The sequence below is a fragment of the Callorhinchus milii genome, unplaced genomic scaffold (genome assembly GCF_018977255.1).
Source record: "Callorhinchus milii isolate IMCB2004 unplaced genomic scaffold, IMCB_Cmil_1.0 Scaffold2, whole genome shotgun sequence".
Taxonomy (NCBI): Eukaryota; Metazoa; Chordata; class Chondrichthyes; order Chimaeriformes; family Callorhinchidae; genus Callorhinchus; species Callorhinchus milii.
In genome coordinates this window covers 2,241,155-2,267,320 of record NW_024704743.1, presented here as the reverse complement: position 1 = coordinate 2,267,320, position 26,166 = coordinate 2,241,155, and the positions used below count along the sequence as shown (strand labels likewise).

The window sequence follows — 26,166 nt, the reverse complement described above, 5'->3', positions numbered from 1 at the left end:
GGATCAAATGTTAAACCGAGGTCCCGTCTGCCTGTTGAGGTGAACATTAAAGATCCTATAGCTCTGTACAAAAAGGGCAGGGAGAATCTTTCTCACCAACAATCTCCCAGATAAAAAAAAAATGATCACTCGCTTTGTAGCTGCTGTGGGGACAATGATATGAGGGCAAATTGGCTGCTGCTTTGTTTACAAATACTACAGCAACAACTTGCATTCAGATAGCGCCCTTCATGCTGGGTAGCGTCCCAGAGTGCTTCCCTACAAATACACAGTCCCTACACTTAACAGTCAATGCTGTAGCACATTTTGACAGCAAGGTAAGGTGCTGTATTAAATGCAAGAATTATTATTATGATGAGCTACGACAGTAATGTTCCCAATAATGTTGAAATGAACTGTGTTGATTTGTACGCCTACTTACAGGAACACATAAGAGACCAGTGAGGTGCTCAATAGATGCAATAGATGTAGATGCGTTGAACTTTTTTTTTTGGTCAGCCAAATGCAGATCATGTGGACACATGCGGAAACCCATCATCATTCTCAAGAGTATCCAAGCCAAAACCGAGAATTCCATGCATTTCACCTACACATGGAAATCCCAGAGACAGATTGATGCGTTAATGCATTGATGCAAAGACGCATTGAACGTGCGTTGCACAAATGCAAAGAATAATCACACTTTTATTGTGGTAAAGAGCAATCTAATGCCTCAAGGGGATCAAAAATGCAGGAGTCACATCCAGATTTGTAAAGAATTCATAAATATCAAATCTGCTTGAGGCAACCAGCGATGCATTTTATGGGTTACAGCAAAATTGGCAACGGTATCAATGGCTTCAATTGAGCACGTGAATGAAGAGAGGCCAAGGAAGCTGGAAATGTTCACATGAAATAAGAAAAAGCTTAAGGGTGAATTTATTGAAGTATTCAAGACCCTGAAGAGTATAAATAGACTGAAACCTAATAATATGTTCAACACAATCAAAAAATGTAAAAGCTTGGATTCATAGGAATATACGACAACTCGAGAGGCCATTCGGCCCATTTTTGCGTGTTGGTGTTAGCTCATCCAACAAGCCATGCAACCTATCCCAACTACCTGTGACAAGAACATAGTCTAAAACTTGGAAGAGGAATGTAAACAGGCAGTTCCAAAGTGCTGATCATTAGGCTATCTAGTGACGTGGTGAAGGTAGATTGTATTAATGAAGAATTAAATTGATAAGATGCTGAATTATTTATTATTTTGTAATTTGGGGATTGACCAAGTGGCACGCCACAATTACCGTTATATCACTTAAGTTTTGAGATACCTTTTCCTTCAATTATCCTACACGGGTGAGGCAGGGGACAATTTGGGGTTGATTAGGCTCCAATGTGACATGTTTGGCAATGGAACATCAGAATTGAGTCTATCCTCTGTTGCAGTCTTGGTAGCTCATCCAATTCCTAAGACAGACAAGGACTACCAAGGGATTGTTGATGATGGATCAACCATCTTGGCTCATTGAGAGAAGTTGGAGAATCGGTTTCATCATGGGGAGATGGGATTCTTCCCTATTTATCCTGCAAGCTAAAGCAGGGTAATCCCAGCAAGTAGGGTAGTCTTAGATGAACAAGTAGCAGGAAACTTGCATTGGCAAAGTGTATTGTTTTAACTGATTAAACTTGAGCAGTATACTATTCAAATTCTGAGGATTTCGAGCCTTGGCTCTTGCCAACCTGTGCCTAAACTCACTGGAATTTGGTAAGCAGAGTGCATCCAACAGGAAAATATACACTCCATAGCAGACAAACTGAAACCATACATATCTAGAACTCTCACTAGTTTGGTTTGGAGCATGGTGATGGGTTTCCATGGGTGTCAGACTGACCAAAAAAAATTTCCCTTTAATGTCAAGAAATTGGAATAGAATGTAATGTGCTATAAAATGTCTGACTTTATTGTACTCAGGCTAGAAAGATAAAGCACTGTACTTTGACAACTATTTAATTTACCAACTCTGTTTACATTCGTTCCGTATTGATTCAGGCTTTGGTACCAAGTTCCATTAGATTTAGGAGATTAACATATCTAATTCCCCAGACACAATTCACTTGTCTTGTGCTTTACTAATGCTTCTGTGTATACCATCCTCCAGAATTTGGCATAGATCCACAAACGCTTACTCATAATCATAATGTCCGTGTGGTACAGCAATATTGGATCCAGATAATATTATGCATTTAGGCTTTTTATGTGATCAAGCACTGTTCTCAATGAAGCCAGGATACCGGACTCATTTAAGAAATCTTGTGATTGAAGTGAATGGTGGGTCAGTGATCCATTGCAACCATTGAAACCTTTGTGGAGTCTTATAGCTTAGTGGTTAGAGCACTTGCCTTGCAAGCGAGAGACCTGGGTTTAATTCCCGGCAGGGTGAAATGTTGGGCAAGTTTCCTTACTCCGCACACCTCTGTTTACCTAGCAGTAAGTAGGAACCCGGTTGTTAGTCGATTGACTTGTGAAGCGCTTCGAGGCAGCTCGAGGACATGATAAGGTGCATATCAAATGCAAGGATTATTATGATTATTATTATGTTTTATTTGTCCATTCTGCATGTGTGAGATAGTGAAAAGCTGCATTGGTTAAAAGGTGTGTTTGTCTGTGTGTGTATGTGTGTGTGTGTGTCTGTGTGTGTGTGTGTGTCTGTCTGTCTGTCTGTCTATCTATCGGTGAGCACACCCACCAGGCTGTGTAACAGAATATCAAGTGAAACCTGTGAAAGGGAAATAAACATAAGAACATAAGAAATGCTAGACGATAAAGAGACTAGGGTCCACCTAGTTCGCCTGCCACCTTCCTGGCAGTCGCTTGCACGCATGTCCCGAGCTACCTATATATATGTACTATATCCCATCATGTTATTTCCTAAAAGAAAACGATCTAATCTGTGTTGGAAGGAAGGTCATCAAGAAGGGCGGGGAACAAACAAGAAACGGGCGTAAATGTGTCAGAGAGGCAACATCTATACTAAGGTTTAAAAATAGTTCTGCTCATACAAGAAGAGGGTAGAACTCGCGCAATTAGCCACATACCTTAGTCGCTACCACGGCCTTGTGAATGCAATGGTTACCATGGCTAGAGCTGGCGAATAGATGGACTTTTTGAGCCAGGCATTGTCTCTAAGCTTTCCCCAAACACAGAGCACCGGCTCCAAGCAGCATGTTTGTGTACTTTGGGCAAGACACAGCCGGTCTACAAGGGCCAGAGAAGGACAGGTTTCCCTTTATTTTTTTTTCCATCATGCCATTGGGTTTCTCTTGACACCCCCTTAAAGGAGAATGTCAGGCCATTAGACAACCGTGAATGTATTGTTGCTGAACTCTAAACAATTTTTTTTTCTCTCTTTTGGTTCGCACGCCCATACATTTTGGGTCCCTTTTTTTCTCGGGAGGCTGGCTGGAATGGTCATCTGTCTTAATAAATGGCTTGGAGGCTGAAATGCTTGTGCGTTTCATGGACTGTATGAAAGTCTTAAGTGTCCTATAGCAGGCTGCACCTCTCGTGCTACCTTGGCTAGTGCTATTTGGAGTAATATGACTTTCGAATGCACACTATCACCTTTGTGGCTGTGGGAGAGGGAGTAGGAATTTTTTTTTCAAAGCGCCACTTGTTAACATTGATTTGGAGAACATAATAGGACATAAATATGGTGTGGGGTTTGGGTTTGGGAACAGTTCTGACACTCCCGATCATTCCATTCGCCCGTTCTAATGAACGGCGAGTGAGTGGATTTCAAGAGGAACTGGGCTGTTTTGCTCGAATGTGAAAGCGGTCGGAAATAGAAATGGAAGCAGAAGATGTCTCTTGCGAAAGGTGCAATTTGAAACCATTAAATGTAAACATTGGTCCCCAAACTTGCTATGTATTTTTCATTCAAGTTCCCATTATTGGCCTTTCTTGTGTTATGATACATAATATGTGTCTCAAAGGTCAACAAAGCAAGAGATGGTGTCTCTTTCAGATTTTCTTTAAAAAAAAAGAGAAAAATGATTTCAGGAGTGTCCAAATAGGGGAGAAGAATTCATTCAAAGATCCCCTGGAAACCTTTTTCTTTCTCAGTCTATTCTGCCCTGAGTTGCAGGTTGGATTTTCACCGAAGGGAATTGTTGGGGTGTTTGATTTTGATGGCTATTTGTCCTTAATATTTTCACCTGTAGATTCCCATTGGTGATGTTGGGGTGGGGTGTGGGGGGGAGGGGGTTGTTGTAAACGGACCTGGTCCAAATTAATTGAAACCCTCCCGTTTGCGTCCTCTTGGGAGTCGAAATAGTGCGTGTGGATTCCTGTGTCAAACAATTCACTTAAAACTTCCCTACGTATCAGACTGGGTGCAGTTTTTGTGGAGTTATTGAGTTGGGGGGGTGGTGGTCTTGGGGGTGGGGACGGGAGAGGGGTGTAAAGAAAGATAAGGAAATACAACACAACGTTTAGATAAATGTCTTAAAACTGTGGAGTTCAGAAGCCCATAACACACACACACACACACACACGTTTGTACATTGAGTATTGATTGGGGTGGGATGGGTGGGGGGGAGGGGGGGGGGTTGGCGTTGGGTAAATTCTACCATCGGGGTTTAATTTAAAATAAAAGTTCAGATGCCTTATAACCTTAACCTGGGCTTTCGCAAATGTTCCTGGAAGGCGAAGAACAAACTTATGTTTTCCCCCTTTTTCCTTTGCGAATTCCCACAGGGGCTGAAATCTGCTCCACTCACTGTGGAGACCTTTTAACGGTGGGAGAAGTCTCCCACTGTAGTGGAATGTACAGTGATATAAACACTCGTGTCTATTTCATTATTATTATTATTATTATTATTGCTGTTGTTGTTGACGTTATTGTAAAAGAAAACCTGTGTGATCACTGCTATCAGTGAGCCTGGGTTCTGTTGTAACTGAGCAGACTGCTGTCGCAGTAAAAGTTTTTGTGTCTGTGTCTGTGTGTGTGGGGGTGGGGTGGTGTGTGTGTGTGGGGGGGGGGGGGTGAAAAAAAAACTTTTTTATTAACTTCTCAGTCTTCCACCCACGTGCTGTCTGCAAAACTCACTTTGATATTGTCCAGCGTTTTGCTACTGGGAACGAGATGAAAGCAATGTTTTAAGCGACGAACGAGAAAAAGAAAAGGGGGGGTGGGAGGGAGGGGGGTGGGGGGGGGGGGGTCGAGGGTTTGAGGGGGAAACTATTTTTAAAATTGCAATGAAACGGTCTCTGATTCCAGACTATCTTCTGAAGCGCTCTGGTGTTATTTGATTTGATTTAATCGTTGGTATCAACAGGTGATGTGTTTTTTTTTACACAGACACACAAACACAGACACACAAACACAGACACACAAACACAGACGGATCAAAACCACATTAAAGTTGTTGGGTTGTTTTCCGGGTGACGGGCACTGGTTTTTCTTTTAACTTTTTCTTTCAAATCATCAGCAGCGATGGGTACAATCGATACCGAGTCGATCGAGACGTGACTTGACCATCAAAATTAACCTTTTTGGTTATTTTTTTTAAAAAAAACAACAACGCATAGTTCATCCAGGGAAGGTTTCTGTCAGGGGGTTGGGGTGGAGGGTGGGGGTGGGAGGGGTGGAGGGTGGGGGTGGGAGGGGTGGAGGGTGGGGGTGGGAAAGGGAGAGATGGTATTCGCTGGAAGACACGCACTTGAATCAGAAAGAATGAAATAAACAGAGATTTTGTTGATGTGTAATTGCCCCCAAAAAATAAAAAAAATCCATTCGCGTTTTAGGTAACCAGTAGCTGCCGCGGAAAGGAGGGAGAGACGGGGAGAGGGGGAAAGTGTGTGAGAGAGAGAGAGAGAGAGAGAGGGGGTGGGGGGGGGGGGGGGGGGGGGGAGAGGGCAATGAAACCGTTACAAGAGTTCGGATGAGTTTCGTTGCCAATTCTTTTTGACTCTGATGTTTTATTCTAATTATGTTCAATTCCTTGTGCATTGCACCGAAAGAGCAATCGTCCAGAATTGCCGAGGGAGGGAGGGAGGGAGATGAGGTGAGGGGGTGAGGGGGTGATGGGGGTGGGGGGGGGGGGGGGTTGTTAAAGTACTTAGTTTATTTTCCTCTAAGTGAGAAATGCCCAGATAGTGCTTGTAATCTGTCCGGGCATAAACACCAGCGGTGTTTAATGACAGGTCGAAGTTGTTGGCTGTGTGCTTGACCGCTCCCAGTCACTTATTTTTTTATCCTCCAACCCTTTAAATTAATTTTTTCTTTCAGAGGGTCGAACTATTTTCACAGAAGACTGAAGTGGCTTATCCTTTTCTTTTGGATCTCTGGGTTTGGGCCAATTTGAGCTGCCGAGAGATCTACAGGATCTACATGTAATGCCTGCGATTAAGAAAAGGATGCGTTGAGAGTAATGAATGTCTTTGAAAGAAACTGTCCTCGATATGAACCGATTAATAAATATATATATTTATCTACATATATGATGAAGCATATACTGTTTTGCTCCAATGAAACATTAAAAAAAGGGAAACGTTTTAAAATGTCATTTGAAATGTCGGGTTATAATATTAATATTAATAATAACAATAATAATAATAACAATCCTCGCAGTTCATACAGCCCCCGATCAGCTCTTCGAGGCGTCTCGAAGCGCTTCGCAGAACCAAAGTGCTGTGAAGTGAATCGACTGTCAATGTCGCGGGTGACACGGACTTCCAGCAAATTGGCAATTCTCCTCCGTGTCTGAGTTTCCAGTGGAATATTTTTTTTGTGTCGCTGCGAACCTGTACCCCCGGGGGATTTGGGGCAGTCTCTCATCACCTCTTCCCGATTGCCAGGTCTCGGGATGAAGGCATAATTTGCTTCGCTGCATGAGATAGCAATTAATTTAACATTAAACTCATCTTCACCGTTTACTTTGGCCCAAATCGATCTCTGCTAATTGTGTTTGCGGACGTGTTTAACACCAAACTGTGTCGGAAGCTCCGGCCAACACCGAACTAACGGTGGGGAAACCCCCCCACAGAAAAAAACTACAGTTTCATTATCATACAAAACCCGGGGAATGGAGATTTGCAGAGTGAGGGAGAGAGAGAGAGAGAGGGAGTGAGAGAGAGAGAGAGAGAGAGAGAGAGAAAGGATGAGAAATAAAGCAATATTTTATTTCAAGCCTTGGCTGTAGAAATACATAATCAATTGGGTGTTTTTTCTCTGCGCTCAAATATCTCATTTGATGGCAAAGTGTTTGCCTCCTGAGTTGTGTCCGTCTCTGTCTCGTGTGTCAACGCAGAACCCGAAAGTGTCCCACTTTGCTGTAAAGAGAATGAGACTCGCGACTTAAATGCTGGCGGCTTAGAGGTCCTTCCCGTGATATTAAACAGGGCGTTAAACAGTGGGTAAAACACGACGTTAATACCGATCAGTCGGCAGGTGATGTATTTGGATGTGGCCGCACAGTGCCTGATGCTATTTGGGGTGTGTGTGGGGGGGGGGAGGAGATGGGGAGAAAGTTAATAAGTTCAGCATTTCGCACTGATCGCTGATGTTAAAGGGAGGTGGTTGGGGAGGGGGCGGGCGGGGTGGGGTGGGGTGGGGTGGGATGGGGGAAGAGGTTAGGGTTGGCGGGGGAGGAGGGGGGGATTAGAAGAAAACATAAATTGCTTGTATCTGTACCAGGGGTTTGGTGTGACACGCGGGGAAATCTCACACACACACACAAAAAAGCGATCAATTTGGGTGATTGGTTTGCATGTGTGTGTGTGTGAGGGGAGAAGGGAGGTGTGTGTGGAGGGGAGGGGTGGGGGGGGGGTGTGGTGAGTGGTGGTGGTGGGGGGGGGGGGGGGGTGGGGGGGGGCGAGACAGGGGTGGGTGGACGCAGCAATGAGAAACACCATGTAATTGATGTTTTCATAACGAGGAGGTTTATGGCTTGTGGTCCTGTCAGGTGAAGCCCCGGGACCCCCGGAGCCGCCAGCCAATCAGGGCGAGGAGTTGGGCTTTTTGGGGAGGCTATAATACAGAGGCAGTGAGAGGTAGTCAGTCACAAGCGACTCCAGCCGCCATCACACCCCAACCGGACCTTTCCCGTCCTTTCTTCCCCTCTTTTTATATACACACACACATGTATGTGAGAGAAGATTAACAACAACAAAATACTGTCTCCCCTCTCCCGCCCCCACCCCAACCCACCATTCCCCCCCCCAAAAAAAAAACCCGAAAAGAAAACAACCCCCTCTTAACTCCGACCTTGTTACCGTTAGCGGGGATATCAAGTCTGTCATTTCAGCACCTGCTTCCTTCCCATAGGTGGATCGGTGGAGAGTGAGAAATCAGTAGATAAGACAGAGAGAGAGAGAGAGAGAGAGAGAGACTGAAAGAGGGAGAGACTGAGAGGGGGAGAGACTGAAAGAGGGAGAGACAGAGAGAGACTGAGACAGAGACAGAGAGAGACTGAGGCAGAGAGAGACACATTAGGTGGATCGGTGAAGAGTGAGAAAATCAGTACAAAAGGCAGACACACAGAGAGAGAGAGAGAGAGACTGTGACAGAAAGAGAGAGAGAGAGAGATTAGGTGAATCGGTGGAGAGTGAGAAAATCAGAAGATAAGAAGAGACAGAGACAGAGAGAATATATATATATAGAGAGAGAGAGAGACAGACACAAGCCCTGAGTAGTTGGATTTCAGTGGACATGATGTTGACAACAAGGATCGCTTTGCTGGGATTGATCTGCACATCCTTGCTGTCCTCTGTGCAAGCGTGTGGGCCAGGCAGGGGACACGGGAGGAGGAGACCTCCTCGGAAACTCACCCCGCTGGCCTACAAGCAATACATCCCCAATGTGGCCGAGAAGACTTTGGGGGCAAGTGGCAGATACGAGGGCAAGATCACCAGGAACTCGGAGAGGTTTAAAGAACTGACCCCCAATTACAACCCAGATATTATCTTTAAGGATGAAGAGGACAGCGGTGCTGACAGACTGATGACACAGGTACAGCAGCCAGGTTATGTGTTAAACCTCTTTTGCTGGCGGACTGCAGTGGGCTGGGACTATGGAGTGGCTGATATGGCGAGCAAGTACACACACACACACACACAGACACAGACAGACACACACACACACATACATATAAGTCGGGAGTCGGGCGGGCATATATATATATATATATATGAGAAAACTTTAGACGGTAAATGTGTGCTGTCTGTCTCTGTCTCTCGCTCTCATTTCCCTTTATGTTTTATGTTTTTGTGTGTGTCTTGAGTCTGTGTTTGTGTTTGTGTGTGTGTGTCTGGGTCTGTGTGTCTGAGTATTGTTGTGAGTGTGGGTCTGGGTGTGTGTGTCTCTGGGTCTGTGTGTCTGGGTGTTGTGAGTGTGGGTCTGAGTCTGTGCGTGTCTGGGTCTGCGTGTGTTTGTGTGTGTGTGTGTCTGGTCTGTGTGTGTGTGTGTGTCTGGTCTGTGTGTGTGTCTGGGTATGTTTGTATGTGTGTGTGTGTCTGGGTCTGTGTGTGTGTGTGTCTGGGTTTGTGTGTGTGTCTGGGTCTGTGTGTGTGTCTGGGTCTGTGTGTGTGTGTGTGTGTCTGGGTTTGTGTGTGTGTCTGTGTGTGTGTCTGGGTCTGTGTGTGTGTGTGTGTGTCTGGGTTTGTGTGTGTGTCTGTGTGTGTGTCTGGGTCTGTGTGTGTGTGCGAGGCGTTTCTTGTGACGGTTCCTGACTTGTGTTTGCTCTCGTCCCCTCGGCTGTACTTTGATCCAAGGGCAGAGAGCCGAGGAAGGAGACCCAGAGCGCACGCACAGCGACCTGACCGGGAGGCCACTGGTTCAGCACTAACCTGCAGCCGGTCAGGTCCCCGCGTTGCTCGAGTGCGCACCGTCCTCGTCTCGTTGCCTCCCTTCAGAAATTAAAAGCAAAGCTCCTGAATCGAATTAAACACTCGGGGGGTGACCTGACCAGGGTTTGCTTTGGAGAAATGATAGGAAGGAGCCAGACTGAGACAGGGGGGAGAGGAGAGAGAGAGAGAGGGAGAGAGAGAGAAGGGGGGAGGGGGGGGGGGGGGGGGGGGGGGGGGGGGGGGGGGGGGGGGGGGGGGGGGGGGGGGGGGGGGGGGGGGGGGGGGGGGGGGGGGGGGGGGGGGGGGGGGGGGGGGGGGGGGGGGCGGAGAGGTGAGAGAAATCCACCCAAACTGTGCACAGACCCGGTCCTCACTGGGTTTGTCGCGTATCGAGGTGTTTTAATGTATTGCTATTTGTGTAAGAGAAGCCCCCGGTGCTGAATGGCTTATCCACAGCACCTTAACAAGGGTGTGACACGGCGATGTCTGGCTTCACTGAGGCGCCAGTTTTATTCCAATGATTAAAATGTCGACTGTTCAGGTAACCACATCGCCGTGTGTGTCTCTGATCTCTCTCTCTCTCTCTCTCTCTGTCTCTCTCTCCCCCTCTCTCTCTCTAGTTTGTAAACGTGAGACAGATATTGTGTCTCTGTGCCAGTTCTGGTGGGGAACCCTCACTCCGCAATAGGATTTGAAACCTGAACAGATATCCAAGAGTTGTCTCGGCATTTCTTTGCGTAATTCGTTTCATTAGGGAAGCGGGGGGGGGGAGTGGGTGGGTGGGAATAACAAAAATAAAATGGTAAGCAACAGCCCCTTATTGTCACAAAGCCTGTCCTTGTTCCTCTTTTAAGGGAAAGGGCGAAATGTGGATGTTTACACTGAGCTACTGGACTGTGTGTAGTTTCATCCCGAGTTGAGCCCAGATTCCTACGTCCTTTCTCAGCCTTATTCACCACCCCACCCGGCTCCCTCCCTCCCTCCCCCCTCCCTCCCCCCGGCTCCCTCCCTCTCTCCCTCCCTCTCCGCTCAAAATATAGATGGGTGTCTGGAGGTTCAATTTAAGGTGCATGTTGGCCACAGTCAGTGGGAGCTGAGGAGAGAGGAGAGAGAAGGACAGAGGGGAGAAGAGAGGGGAGAGTAGGTCTGCTCCCCAAGTCACTAAGAGGAGCGAGAGAGACAAGCGATTCAGCTTCACGCCCCCCCCCCCCCCCCACCCCCCACAGCCAAGGTTATCGATCGAAAAGGCTGGAATTTCCACTTCTTGCCTTTGCCTCTCTCTCCCCCTCTCTCTCTCTCTCTCTGTATCCCAGCTGGCGCTCACTCTCTCTCTCTCTCTCTCTCTCATTCACTCACTGTCTCACAGAGCGAACATTCACAGCTAAGACACGCGTATCAAAAGAGGTGATGGCGGCGTGTGTGTGTGTGTGGGGGGGGGGGGGGGGGGGGTGGGGGTGGGGGGGGTGTATGTTTGTGTATGTGTGTGGAGAGGGTGTAGGAGAGGTGTATGTGTGTGGGGGGGTATATGTGTGTGTAGTGGAGGTGTATGTGTGTGTAGTGGAGGTGTATGTGTGTGCAGTGGAGGTGTATGTGTGTGCAGTGGAGGTGTATGTGTGTGTGGGGGAGTATGTGTGTGTAGTGGAGGTGTATGTGTGTGTAGTGGAGGTGTATGTGTGTGCAGTGGAGGTGTATGTGTGTGCAGTGGAGGTGTATATGTGTGCAGTGGAGGTGTATATGTGTGTGTGTGAATTGCTGTGGTTTGGATCTGCAGGTCTTTGCTGGATCAGCTTGCGGACAGTTCAGCTGCGCATCTCTCCCCCCCCGCCCCCCCACAAATAAAAAGACAAAATGAGGGGAGTGAGTGGCTTGTCGTTTCCCCTGGGGAGCAGACAGGTATCCTCCACACGGCCCCCTCCCTCCCTCCCTCCCTCTCCCCCCTCTCTCTCTGCCGCATGAACTGAGACCGCTTGAACTTCTGACCTTAAGTCGATTTTCCCCTCAAATGAACGGACGCAAACCCCCCCACCCCCCACCACCCCCCCCCAGCCCCCCAGCCCCCCCCAGCCCCCCAGCCCCCAGCCCCCACCACCCCACCCCCCAGCCCCCACCCCCAGCCCCCAACCCTCCACCCCCCCGCCCCCCAGCCCCCCCCGCCCCCCAGCCCCCAGCCCCCCAACCCCAGCCCCCAGTTGAGTTGCATTAACTCTCTGTGTAATGTGTGTGTGTAATATGTGTGTGTGTGTAACGTGTGTGTGTGTTTGCATGTGTGCAGTGTGTGTGTGTGTATGTACATGTGTGTGTAATGTATGTACAGTGTGCGGATGTATGTGTAGTGTGTGTGCGATGTGGGAATGTGTGTAATGTGTATGTGTGTATGTATGTATGTATGTTTAATGTATGTGTGTGTCTATGTGTGTCGTATGCATGTGTATGTATGTATGTATGTATGTGTGTTATGTGTGTATGTGTGATGTGTGTGTTGTGTATATGTGTATGCATGCATGTGTGTTTGCATGTATGTGTGTATGCAGGTGTGTATGTATGTGTTGTGTGTATGTATGTGTGTTGTGTGTATGTGTGTGTGTGTATGTGTGTGTGTATGTGTGTGTGTGTGACGGGTGGTGTAGGAAGCGATCCGCTCTCTGATTGAAACAGCAATAACTCCCCAACGTGATGGTACTTGCGGTGTTGAGGGCGATGTGTGGGGAGTTTGGGAAAAGTACTTACAGTCCCCCTCCCCTCTCACCCCCCCCCCCCCCCCCTCCACACACACACACACACCACCCCTGCGTTTAACAGCCCCGGACGGTGAGCTGTTTACATTGACAGGTATCTGTTAAGTGTTTTCTTTTCTGCAACTCATTTCACAATAGGGTGTCAGCGGGAATGGATTAAAGACCTTTATTGTAATGGCTTTAATGGCTGTGTGTGTGTGTGTGTCTGTGTCTGTGTGTCTGTGTGTGTGTGTCTGTCTGTGTGTCTATGTGTGTGTGTCTCTGTGTGTGTGTCTCTGTCTGTGTCTATGTGTCTGTGTGTCTGCGTGTGTGTGTCTGTCTGTGTCTATGTGTCTGTGTGTCTGCGTGTGTGTGCCTGTCTGTGTCTGTGTATGTGTGTCTGTTTCTGTGTGTGTGTGTCTGTGTGTGTGTGTGTGTGTGTCTGTGTGTGTCTCTGTGTGTGTGTGTGTGTGTCTGTGTGTGTGTGTGTGTGTGTGTGTGTGTGTCTCTGTGTGTCTCCATGTGTGTGTGTGTGTGTGTATGGGTGTGTGTGTGTGTCTCTGTGTGTCTCTGTCTCTGTGTGTGTCTGTGTGTGTGTGTGTTGGGGAGCAGCACAAAGCTCTGTAGCGCGGTGTCACTCCGGGGCTGTCAGGTTGGATTGGGCAGAATTGGACTCGATTAGCGGCGCACGACTTAATGAATTAATAAATAGTTTTTGCCATTGCTTTCACGGCTCTTGACTCCCGACAATCAATCTATCGCTCTCTTCATATTATATATATATATATATATATATATATATGTACACACATATATATTGTCGGGTGGGAATGGGAAGCAAGAGAGAGAAAAAAAATCTTGAAATCTAGAGCTCTCTTTATTGATGGTAAGGGAATTTGTTGGACCTGTGCGAGTTCGGGTTACTGCGTGTTATTTATAATCCCCCCCCAGCTCCCCCACCCCCCCACTCTCACACACACTGATGAACCTGTCCTCTCTAGGACATGTCTGGAAGGGTTTGAAAATTGTCTTGTCTCAGAGGAGTTGGTGAGCAAGCCATTAGGATAAGGTGGGGCAGGGTTTGGCGGTGTCTGTATCGGAGACCTTCACACTGTCACCAGTTGGCGCACAGCCCAGTGATCCCATTGCCATCCCGGGCATCCCACATCAGGGAGGAATTTCAGAACATTCAAGTCGGCCAAAAACAAAGGATCCTTCTTAAAGGGGAAGGTCTGGGTACCTTACAGTCAGTTGGTTATAACTGGGCTTTCCCTCTTCTCTGTACAATGGTTACACAATATACTGCGCGTGTGTGTGTGTGTGTGTGTGTGTATGTAGGTGTGTGTGTGTATGTGTGTGTGTGTGTATGTGTGTGTGTATGTAGGTGTGTGTGTGTGTGTATGTATGTGTGTATGTGTGTGTGTATGTGTATGTGTGTGTGTATGTATGCGCGTGTATGTATCTGTTTGTGTGTGTGCGTATATGTGTCTGTATGTTCGTGTGTGTGTCGATATGTATTCATGTGTGTATGCTTGTGTATGTCTGCATGTGTGTGTGTATCGATGTGTGTGTATGTATGTGTGTGTTTATGTATGTGTGTATGTGAATGGGTATGTACATGTGTATGTATGTGTGTATGTACATGTGTATGTATGTGTGTATGTGAATGAGTGTGTATGTGTGTGTATGTATGTGTGTGAATGTGTGTACTTATGGGTCTATATGTATGGACTCTAAGAATATGTGTATTGGCTTCACGATGTATTAGAACTTCTCGGGACAAATGGCACAAGCCTTTTATTCAAGGACTGGTCGCCATATTATTATTGGTTTCACTCGGGGAGGAGAACTGATACAGTGACACCGAATAAAAATATACCGAATCTACGTAAAGCAAAGCGATAGCCTCGATCACCTCAAACACACACCATCTCGATAATATTCAGGAGGTCTCTGTTCTCCGTTCCTTTGAGCAATTTCATCGCGTCCGATGTCAGTGGCAGTGCTTAGGAATATAATACAAATAATGTATTATTAGTTTCTCTCCCTCTCCCCCCACCCCCACCCCAGCCCCCCCTCCCCAACACACACACACACACACACACACACCTACTCGTTCAGTCCTCTTTTGGCTCATAACTCCAAGCATTTTATTTTACACATTGGAATTGGGGCGATGTGGATTTGTCTCTGGAAAAGGCGACATTTTTTTACGCATTTGAGGAGATCGGTGGTCTGTGTTTCGGATAATCTAATCCAATAAATCCTTCCATTCGATATAGTATCTGTGGGATGTCCCCACATCTCAAAGCGCTTCACGTTCAATCGCTGCCGTCCGGTGCAGTGATTGGGGTGTGTTTTGTGGCAAACTCTTTGCCAACACTCAGGTCTCACAAACTGTCCATTGAGGTGAGTGACCGATTGGTTCGGGTGAATTGTTGGCTGTTGGACAGAAAATGAAGGGGATTAATAACTCCTTCTTTTAAGAAAAATTGTCACTCAACCCACAGCTGTTTGTGGGGCACTGCTGTGCGCAATCGGCTGCCGCGTTTCGCCCACAAAACACACAGTCTTCACAGTGTATCCCGTGAAGCGCTTTGAGACGTCCCGAAGATGTGATAAGGCGCTGTATCAAATGCCAGGACTATTATTATTATTATTATTATTGTTATTGCTACAATGGAGGAGGAAATACATTGAGGGGAACGATGGCTGAAGAAGCCACTCATTTTATGTCGGATTTAGACGTTGCAACGAAGGCGCAAAAAAAAAACTGAGAGATTATTCTCCTCTTTAAAGCAATGTCTATTCTATTGGATTCCTCCCCTGTGTACAGTCGGCCGACATGTGGGGGGAGAGAGAGGAACATAAGTAAAACGAGGCCTGGGTTTCTTTCATGCATTTGATACGTCGCCAATGAGACGTGTGGTAACCATACGAACTTTAGATGTTAAATAAATAATAATAATAACTCTGACATGTGATACAGCGCCTTCTCGCGTCGTTGAGGCGTCTCGAAGCGCTTTCGCAGGATACGCTGTCAAGAGAATTGACTGTGTGTTTTGTGGGTGAGACGCGGCAGCCAATTGCGCACTGCAGCGTCCCCCACGTTATATTGTATTATATATTATTATTATATTATTATTGTTATAAATATGTTTATTGAAGATTGCCTTTCTTCCCTTATCTCTCCCCCCCCCCGATTCTCCCTCTTCCCCCCCCCCCATTCTTCCTCTCTCCCCCCCATTCTCCTTCTCCCCCCTCCCCCCCATTCTCCTTCTCTCCCCTTCTCCCCCCTTTATCCTTCTCTCCCTCCCCCCCTCTCTCTCTCCCCCTCTCATTCCACCCCCTCCCCCCCATTCTCCCTATCTCCCTCTCTCATTCTCCCTCTCTCCCCTTCTCCCCCCTTTATCCCTCTCTCCCTCCCCCTCTCTCCCCCCCCCTCTCATTCCCTCCCTCCCCCCATTCTCCCTCTCTCCCCTTCTCCCCCCTTTATCCCTCTCTCTGTGCCTCCCTCTCTGTCTCTCTCTCTCTCTCTCTCCCCCTCTCATTCCTCCCCTCTCCCCGCACCCCCCCACCCCCCCACCCCCCCGCCTCTGGTGTGTGTCTGCTGCCGGCAGAGGTGTAAGGACAAGCTGAACTCGCTGGCTATCTCGGTGATGAACCAGTGGCCGGGGGTGAAGCTGCGGGTGACCGAGGGCTGGGACGAGGATGGACATCACTCAGAGGAGTCGCTGCATTACGAGGGCCGAGCGGTGGACATCACCACCTCAGACCGGGACCGCACCAAGTACGGGATGTTGGCCCGACTGGCCGCCGAAGCCGGTTTCGATTGGGTCTACTACGAATCCAAAGCCCACATTCACTGCTCAGTCAAAGCAGGTGAGAGCCACAACGCGTCGGGCACATCAAAGCCCCCCCCCCACACTCCACCCCACCCACCCCCACTCACTCCCCCACCTTCTCTCTCTCTCCCCCACCCCCTCCTCCACCCCAACCCCACCCATCCCACCCACCCCCACTCACTCCCCCCACCTTCTCTCTCTCTCTCTCTCTCTCTCTCTCTCCCACCCCCCACCCCTTCCCCGCCCCCCATCACCTTTCCCAGTTCCCAGTCTGTGATGAGAATAATCCGCTTTCATATCACTCAATACCTTTCCACAACACACACCGCCTGTCACTCTCTCTCACTCTCTCTCTGTCTCACTCTCTCTCTCTCTCTGTCTCACACTCACTCACTCTCTCTCTCACTCTCTAACACACACTCTCGTTCACAGGGACATTTAACGGCAGTGTTTTTTAGGGTCTTTGCTTTATCCGGGGGGGTGGGGGGGGGGTCAGTCACAGCCAGAAAGCTAGTGCCACGCAAACCAGGCTCTCACCGTTTGAGACGCCACAAGGGAAGGCGATGTGATTCCTAAAAAAAAAGGAGGCAATAAATAATCAATGAGAAGTCCGGACGATCAGATAGACAGACAAGAGCAATGCATTGCAAATGTCAGAGGACCAGGATTATACCTCTAACTGGTTATAATTCACACCAAATCACACGCTGTTTACACACAGTGTTGGTTAGTGCGTTTGGCAGCGGGTGTTGGTTTGGGGGGGACACGGTTTTATGTCGTCCTAAAATCCCTTACCCTACGAATTGCATATCCCATTCCCTTCATTGATTACGAGAGAATGTCCCTCTATAAAGAGTTTTGTCTCCGTCCGTTGAGACCGGGCGGCAGCTCAGAGGCTGTGAGTTGGACATCCGCGTCGTTATGTCACACATTAGGATATTGGATATAACTTTACTCCACAACACAACTCCAATCCTCACCTCAACCACAATAAACCCACAGTCTGGGGCTGAGGAAATGAACTGGAAAGTAGTCTGAACTTTGTACTTTCAATGGTAGCAATTCAAGTGCTTCCCCAATGTCTTGTGTTATACTCTGTCCTCATAAGGAATAAGTTGTAAATAGCAATATTTGGTACAATGAGCTGCCCCGATCTTTATAGGTTTGCCCCCCCCCCCCCCCCCCCCCCCGCAAAAGAAAATATAATATAATCCTTAACTGTGCGACAGCGGCTGATCACGTCGTCGCGACGCTTCAAAGCGCTTCACGGAATATACTGTGAAGTGAATTAACTGCGTATTTTGTGGCCGAAAACGCTGCCCCGAATGTGAAGCGATTGGAGAGGTTTTTAAACGGCCGTTGTTGGCAAAGTCGGAGTTCTAGCGAATGCGACGCATTAACGTGGTTTCCGTTCGCTAAAGTGCGAAACCTCTCTCTCTCTCTCTCTCCGAACGGTTGCATCGAAACGGGAAAAATAAGGTTATTGCACTTTTCTAGAATTCTTTGCTGAACTGTTCCTTTCTACCTCACCCCTTTACCCCCCCCCCCCCCCCCCACCACCACATACACACACACACACACACCGTTTGAGTATCAATATCACGTTATTAAATCAAACCCCAAAAAATACTTTCTTTTTTTTTCTACAACGAAGAGTAAAACCGTGTGCCATTGTACATGGGATGGGAAAGGCTTTGAAGGCAGATCATCGCTGAGTTTCAAACATTCCCTTGTTACAAAGTGTTGGGATAAAGAGAGAGAGAGAGAGAGAAATTAATATCCAACCATTTAGATTTATGCCTTTCCACAAAGTCTGGGAAATATCCCCAAATCGGAAGAACATAATTATAATTCGGTTGCAATTCACACCAGCTACCAGCTCTTTTTTATAATATAATATAATACCAGCCACCAGCTCCTTTATATAATATAACATAATACCCACATATAATATTTTAACAGATTAAAAACACCAAAGACCCTTGAATCGAGGCTTGAGTTTCTCACTTGACCATACACCACACACACAACCCCACACGTTGTCCCAAGATAGAACTAACCCGGTTATTTCAGCCACAACACACACACACACACACATATATATATATATATATAAAGATTTTTGTTTCGAATTACAGATCAGAAGTCTCTATTAAAGACAGCGTAATCCCAGCGTAAACCCCGCTCCCTCTTCAAACAGGAGGGGAGGATCGCGACAAATCTGAGATTTAAAATTCCGAACACACACTGGGCTTTCCCAGTCTTGAATCTGGTTTTGCGTGTCATGTCGGGTCGTGTGACTGCGGCAGAATAAACCGGGGGGACGGGTGGAGAATACTGTCAGCTCAGGCTGTCACCCATTTGTTCCAACAGCATTTCATGTCAGTGAATCATATGAGAAGATTAAGTGTTGTCTGCTGAAGGGGAGGGAGTGGGGGGTGGGTGGGGGGGGGGGGGTGTGGGGGGCACATACCAGCCAGGAAGATTCGCTTTCTATATCTCTATTTGCTGAAGGTATGATCCCCGGGAGAGGAATGTAAAGCTGCTGTGGTCTGAAGCCCTGAATCATTGTCAAGGCGCAGAGTGGGAGAGGGGGGGGGTGGGGGGGGGGGGGGGGCGGTAACGATGAGCTATGGTCGGGCATCTAAAGCCAAGGCGTTCATTTAAAATTCAAATACACATTCTCGAGTGTCCAGGAAAAGGAACAGTGTTTCTGCTGTGCAAATAGCGCCGGCCAAAGCCTGGACTCGGGGGTGTAGTGTGTGTGTGTGAATTGATGCACAGAGGTCTCCTGCACCTGTGCAAACAGCGGGAGAAGCTGGGAATAGGGGAAGTGTCTCCTCTGGTCCCTGAGTGTCTGCTCCATTAGCCGAATCACAATGACAATAAGGCTCCTTTATTGGGTTTTAACCGAAGGCTTCTCAAGCAGCAGATTCCATACCTATGGTCCCCCCCCCACACCATTCACAGACCAGCCCCGACCCTCTCTGCTCCCTCGGGTTCATCATAAGTTAGTGGATGTTCAGAATCTCTTTCTCCCCCCCCCCCCAGCCCCCCCATACACACACACACATACACACCACTCACACTCACTTGCACTCACTCCCATACTCTCACACTCATTCACTCACATACTCACTCACACTCATTCACTCTCACTCACATACTCACTCACACTCATTCACTCACATACTCACACTCATTCGCTCACATACTCACACTCACATTCTCACACTCATTCACTCACATACTCACTCACACTCATTCACTCACATACTCACACTCACATTCTCACACTCATTCACTCACATACTCACACTCATTCACTCACATACTCACTCACACACTCACACTCATTCACTCACATACTCACTCACACACTCACACTGATTCACTCACATACTCACTCACATTCTCACACTCATTCACTGACACTCACATTGATTCACTCCCATACACTCACTCACTCACTCAACACCTCTTTTCAGGTAAGGTAACTGTCTGTGTTAGTTGCTGGAGTGAGTGAGTGAGTGAGTGACTGACTGACTGACTGACTGCTGTCCCGAGTAAAACACAACACACAAACGCCTTCGGTGTTTGCTTTCATGTCATTCGGCGACAAACCGTTGCAAATTTGTGGAGTTCCATTAACCAGAAGCGAGAAAGTCGTTAGCGAATCAATAAAAACCTAATCTGCGCCCTTTCTGCTCAATTAAAAGGTAATCACCCCCCAGGAGCAGACTCCACTGCGGGTCCTGCAGCAGTGAGTGTTAAGTGTTCTTTCTGCGTTTGTTTCTTAAGTCGGGAAGAAAATCGTTGCTGTTTTTCACACCCGATCGACCCTGTTTTCTTCGTAAAAGAAGGCGATGAAATCCCACACCGGTTGTGCACACACACACACACACAGAGAGAGAATCTTCCTGTCGAGGAACCAACATCCACAGAATTGCTAATGACCAAAACAGCTCTCAACAACGCAGTCAGTCACTGGTGTGAGTCACAGCGGAGTGTGTTGTGTGTATTCCCAGTCACTAATGTGTTAGTGTTCGCAAACGATGTGGTTAAAACTGGGTCGCAATGTCTCTCGGAAACGAGGAGATGTTTCCTGAAGTCGGGGTTTCTATTCCCCTGTTTGTGTGTTACGAAAATACTGATGTACTTTTGTGTGGGTGTGTGTGTGTGTGTGTGTGTGTGAACATTCCCCATCCAGAATTATTATCAGACTTTCTTCTTGCAAGGAAACATCGGAACAAGGAAAATTACAATAGTCCTAAAAGTGCAAGTGTGTGTGTGTGTGTGTGAGAGAGAGAGAGAGAGATTGATTGAGAGAGAGGGGAGGAAGGAAGGAAAGAAGGTTAGTGAGTTATTCAGTCAGTCAGTCAGTCGTTGGTAAATTGTTTGGTTGGTTCATGAAGGGCAGTAAAGTCTATACTGTAACGTAGCGAAACATTTCTCACAGATTTAGCTTTAAGGCTATTGTCTTAAATGTTAAGATTTTGGGGGAAAAAAATCTTTTCAGTTCGTCCTTTCAAATCTATTTTCCACCATTTTTTTTCGGGGGTGGGGGGGGGGGGGGAAATCTGTGCAAAACTGGATTAAGACTTGAACACTGAACAAGACTTTTCCACATTTCTGCACAATCTTAAACTTGAGGATAGTCGTAAGACTAAAGCCGTGAATATCTTCCCGTGACACAACTGGTCTTGGTACTTGATTTTGAGCGAGTCTTCTGCTAAGCCGCCCCTCATCATCATCATCATCATCATCATCATATAATATAATAATAATTATAGTATATATGTGGGGAGATGCAGTCATTGACATCCCGCGCCTGGTTGAGATGAAAAGTTCTCTGAAACCTCTTTTGTGGGGGCTGGACCCTAACTGGGATTAATACAGGGCTCCATCAGGGGTGTGGGTCAGCCTGGGCGTTGGGCGGGGGTGGGAGCGGTGGAATTTTAGATACTTGACAATAAAATATGACGGTAAACAGGCGCGTTGAGGTTCAGACTGTTTGTCTGTCTTTGTTCCGGGGTGGGGGGAACTTTAGGGAACAAATCAATCGGTGCTTCCAAACAGAGCTGCCTGTCAGCGTCAAAGCCCGGACTGGAGGTGATTAGTGTGTTTTATCGATGAGATTCCCGCTGCACTTATTATTATTATTATTATATTTTGGGCCGTAAATAAAGACAGAGTGAGGTTGGTGATTGTGCCTCCACGGGAGTTATATTTTCTAGGTTTACTTTACCTCTTTCAAGTACTGTATTCCTCGTCAATTTTTTTTGCTCTTTTCAACACACAAAAAAAAAGTCTTTAGGGAAAGCCCAAACCTAGTCTGAAAAAGGTAAAAAATTGAGACCCTGGAATGATTTTTTTAGAAAATAATAATAAATAATAATGATAATCCCTGCATTTGATACAGCGCCTTATCACGTCGTTGAGAAGTCTCAAAGCGCTTCACAGGATAGACTGTAAAGTTGATTGACTGTATTTTGTGGGCGAAGTAGATGCACAATGTAGTTCACTTTCCCAGTGGTAATAATCCAGTTAAAAAATAGTAAAAATAGTAATAGTAACAGTAAATTATTATCATTTGGTCGCTCAATCCACGACTGTTTGTGGGGACGCTGCTGTGTGCCATTGGCAATTGGCTGCCGAGTTTCTCCCACAAAATATCCAGTCAATTCACTTTACAGTATATCCTGTGAAGCGCTTTGAGACGCCTCAAAGACGTGATAAGGCGCTGAATCAAAGGCAAGAATTATTTATTGTATAGGATGAAATGACAGCCAAACGAATAGCAGCAAAAGTTTGTGATAGCAGTTTATGTCTTTTTCTTTTATTACCTGCACAATAGTTGTTCAAATATAATTCCAAAAATCCTTCAACTCTTTTTTTTTCCCCCCTCTTCCCCCCGCCCCCCGGCAAAAAAAATATAGAAAACTCAGTGGCTGCCAAATCAGGAGGCTGTTTCCCTGGTTCGGCCAGGGTCAGTGTGGAAAGTGGAGGCACCAAGTTGGTGAAGGACCTTATAGCTGGAGATCGCATCCTGGCTGCCAACGATCAAGGGGACCTGGTCTACAGCGACTTTATCCTGTTTCTGGACAGAGCGCAGGAGGCCAAGAAAGTCTTCTATGTGGTAGAAACCCAGGATCCTCCCAGAAGGCTCACCCTCACCGCGGCCCACCTGGTGTTTGTCCTGCAAGAGAGCAGCCAGGGTCCGAACGGTTTCAAGCCCACGTTTGCCAGCAACGTGACTCCAGGACAAGTGGTGTACGTGGTGGGCGACAGCCAACAGCTGCAGACGGCTGTGGTGGAGCGGGTTTACTTGGAGGAGATGTCGGGTGCCTACGCCCCACTGACCGCTCAGGGCAACCTGGTGGTCGACCAGGTACTCGCCTCTTGCTACGCTGTGATCGAGCAACACAAACTGGCCCATTGGGCTTTCACACCCGTGAGGCTGAGCCACGCCATCTCCTCTTTACTGCTGTCCACCGGTCAAGCCGCAGCCAACAGCACTGACCAGGAAGACGGGCTGCACTGGTACTCCAGGGCCTTGTACCAACTAGGCGGCTGGGTTTTGGACACTGACTCTGTCCATCCACTGGGGATGGAGCTGAACTCGAGCTGAGAGAGTTAAAAAGAGAAAAGAGAAAGGTTAATTAAAAAAAATTAAAATACCGCACACACACACAGACACACACACACACAAAATAAAGTAGAACTCAACAGACAACAAAAGCCCAAAAGAGGTTTTTGGGGATATTTATTTCGTTCACATTTATTTGCGTCGCTTTTTTTTTGTGGTTTACTTTCTGTTGGGTTGTTTTTTTTAAAAAAATGAGGGAGAGAGAGAGAGAGAGAGAGAGAAACTGGAACCTTCAATAACCTTAAAAAAAACTTCTTTGCTAATTTATTCCCCTGTGAAGTTTTTTTTTGACCCCCTCCCCACTACCCAACCCCACCCCCCCCGTCCCGCCCCCCCACCCCATAAGAAAGGGAATCGTTTTCAGTGGTCACCTGAGATGCACAGAATATATTTTTCTACATGTCTTAACGTCATGAAGCTATTTCAGAAACTTACTATCGTTAAAGAACATTTCACATTTTTTCTTGTGTCCATTCCTTCATATTACTTCCGGACAAAAAAAAAGGCATACTTTTCGTGTGTGTGGTGGTGGTGGGGGGGGGGGAGGAGGTGCCCATAAATTATATTTTTATACACAGAATTGTAAATTAGATTTTTGCAGAGATCATTACTTACTGAATCGCGTTTCGTTGTTTGAAATAGTGTAAAATACGAGAATATATTATTTTAATTTAATGTCTAGTTGCAAAAAAAACTAAATTCTGACCATTCCATTTATTCTCCTTTTTTTTTTTCCTTTCTTGTTGTGCTATTTTGTGAACAAGATACTTGTCGCAGAAGCCATTCATTTATACAGTTTACGTGAAAATCTACTGCCCTTTTACCATGACCATGTCCATTTAGACTGAACTTTTACTGGAAGAAAATATTTTTTAAAAGTGAGGAAACTCGATGATGAATTCATATTCTAAATGAAAATAGTAGTTTGTACAAATATTCTTTTTGCATACGAATTAAAATTCGAAGAAAACGAAAGCTGTAAATTTACTAAAACCGTATTATTTGCATATTTTGTAATAGTTTAATACAGTAGTTTTATAATATAGAAACATGTGCCCACAAATGCTCTGTTTGAATATTATTAAAATGCAGCATTTCAGTAGAACTCGACTTTTTGATAACGAGGAAGAAAACAAAACTGTGTACAGAAACTTTTAAATATTTTGCAAATGAGAGAAAAAAAATATTTATGTTTTAGTGTCACATCTTGAAGCCACAATAAACATAAGGCTAAGTCAATAGTTGTGTCAATGCATATAACTGGAATATGTTTCACATTTTGTCTCCTTCAATCATTCCGGGACCTATATATATATATATATATATGGAAAAGATTGTAACAAACACAAATATTGTTTTGTAGTAGGTTTAACGGGATTTTTTTCAGTGCTGCTTTGTTTTTGAACATTTTTTAAAAAAAAAATAATAAATTTTCTCTGAACCATAACAAACCTGTGAATACGTTCAAATCGAAGCCTTGACGCTACTGCGGTATCAAAGTCTAGTTTAAGGAACATGGTTCCGACTTCAGCAACAAATGTGTTGAGAGTTCTCTTTAGATGAGAGTTTTCCACTGGGAACCCAATAAACATGGTCAAAATTAAACATTAATATTACCATTAGAAAGATCATATTCACAATCGTCTGTTATTTATTAACGATAAATGAGTAAGGACAAATAATATCTACGGTTAACACATTGAGTCATCAACTTAAATTCATCAACAATTTCACAAATGGATGGAGATGCTCTGTATTTAGATCGACTAAGTATTTATTGCTTTGCTTCCTAAAGAAATACATTTTATCATTCGTACACTGTACGGTATATAGATGGATGCCAGTGGATTTCAGGTCTAACTGCAGAGATTGGTTTGGTTTTATTGTGTACCAAAATGAATTAATGGAACTTGGATGCAGGGAATATGGAGGGCGGAGGGAGATTTAATTCTCTTCAGGAATGAAACATGGGCTTAGACAGTAATAAAAGAAAATTATTGTGTGCTTGGGTTAAAAAAAAGCTTGAAGGGGGAAGTTCCATGAGTGCTTCAAATATCGAACCCGACCTGACAGGAAGGTACTAAATGCTGGGAGTATAAGGAGCGTTTCAGTTCACTTTGCACAGTTCACTTTGCACAGAGGGAAACTTCAGATGGATTGTGAACCTTGTTGGGCTTTGTGATGTTTACACGTGGAAAGTTGAACCTATCTACGAAGTACCATAGTACACATAGCTGAGGAGAGAGAGGGGGGGGGGGGGGGGTGTGGAGGAGACTGGGGGGATCCATAAGGAAGATGCGAGTCGTTAAAACTCGAACCACTATTCACATCACTCAAAAGGGAAAAGGTGGGATTCTTCCCAGGATACCATAAACGAGACCCAATAGCCAGCAGACATTTGCATTAAATCATGCAAATACAATCTCAGTGTGGGAACGTCTGAGAAAAAAGTCTCCCAGTGGGGGTCTGGCAAGAACAACAACCACATCACATTTACACAGCGCCTTTCACGCCGGGAGAACATCCCTGGGCGCTGTGTAAATGTGCCCCAGGATCCACACGTTAGGTTCTGGGATGCTCCTTGAACCCCAACATTCATGGGGACTCATTGTCCCAGACTCAACCTCAACTTAAACAAACTCCAACCCAATACCCAGCGCGTACCCTCTTCCCTACGTCCCACTGACATTCGGCTGTTTATCCCTGACAGCGACTAATTCTGTTGTAAACCTATGTTGTTATTCAAGCAATAATAATAAATAATAATATACCTACACTTGATACGGCGCCTCACCACATCTCAAAGCGCTGCACAGAATATACCGCAGAGTGACTTGACTGTGTATTTTGTGGCTTAAACGTAGCAGCCAATTGCGCACAGCAGCGTCTCCACAAATGTTTTTTGAAGGAATTATTACCCCCCGGAAAAGTGATCCACCAATCGACTTAACAACCGGGTTCCTACTTACTGCTGGTAAACAGAGGCGCGTGTGTGGACAAATAATATCTGTAGTTAATCCATTTATGTGATTGGGTCATTAATAACATCCCTTATATTAGTGAAACATTTCATGAATGTAGATATTTAGATCCACGAAGCATTGTGCCCGCTTTATAAATAAATAC

General features: G+C 46.1%; 1 protein-coding gene across 1 annotated transcript; it reads left to right on the top strand.

Moving 5' to 3' along the window:
- The first annotated feature begins 8,618 nt into the window (after nt 1–8,618).
- On the top strand, nt 8,619–23,073 carry shha (sonic hedgehog signaling molecule a). The gene is made up of 3 exons (XM_042332095.1): nt 8,619–8,996; nt 16,167–16,428; nt 22,331–23,073. Exons 1-3 carry the CDS (start codon nt 8,697–8,699, stop codon nt 23,020–23,022), a joined length of 1,254 nt encoding a protein of 417 aa, XP_042188029.1. The 5' UTR covers nt 8,619–8,696; the 3' UTR covers nt 23,023–23,073.
- The last annotated feature ends 3,093 nt before the right edge of the window (nt 23,074–26,166 follow it).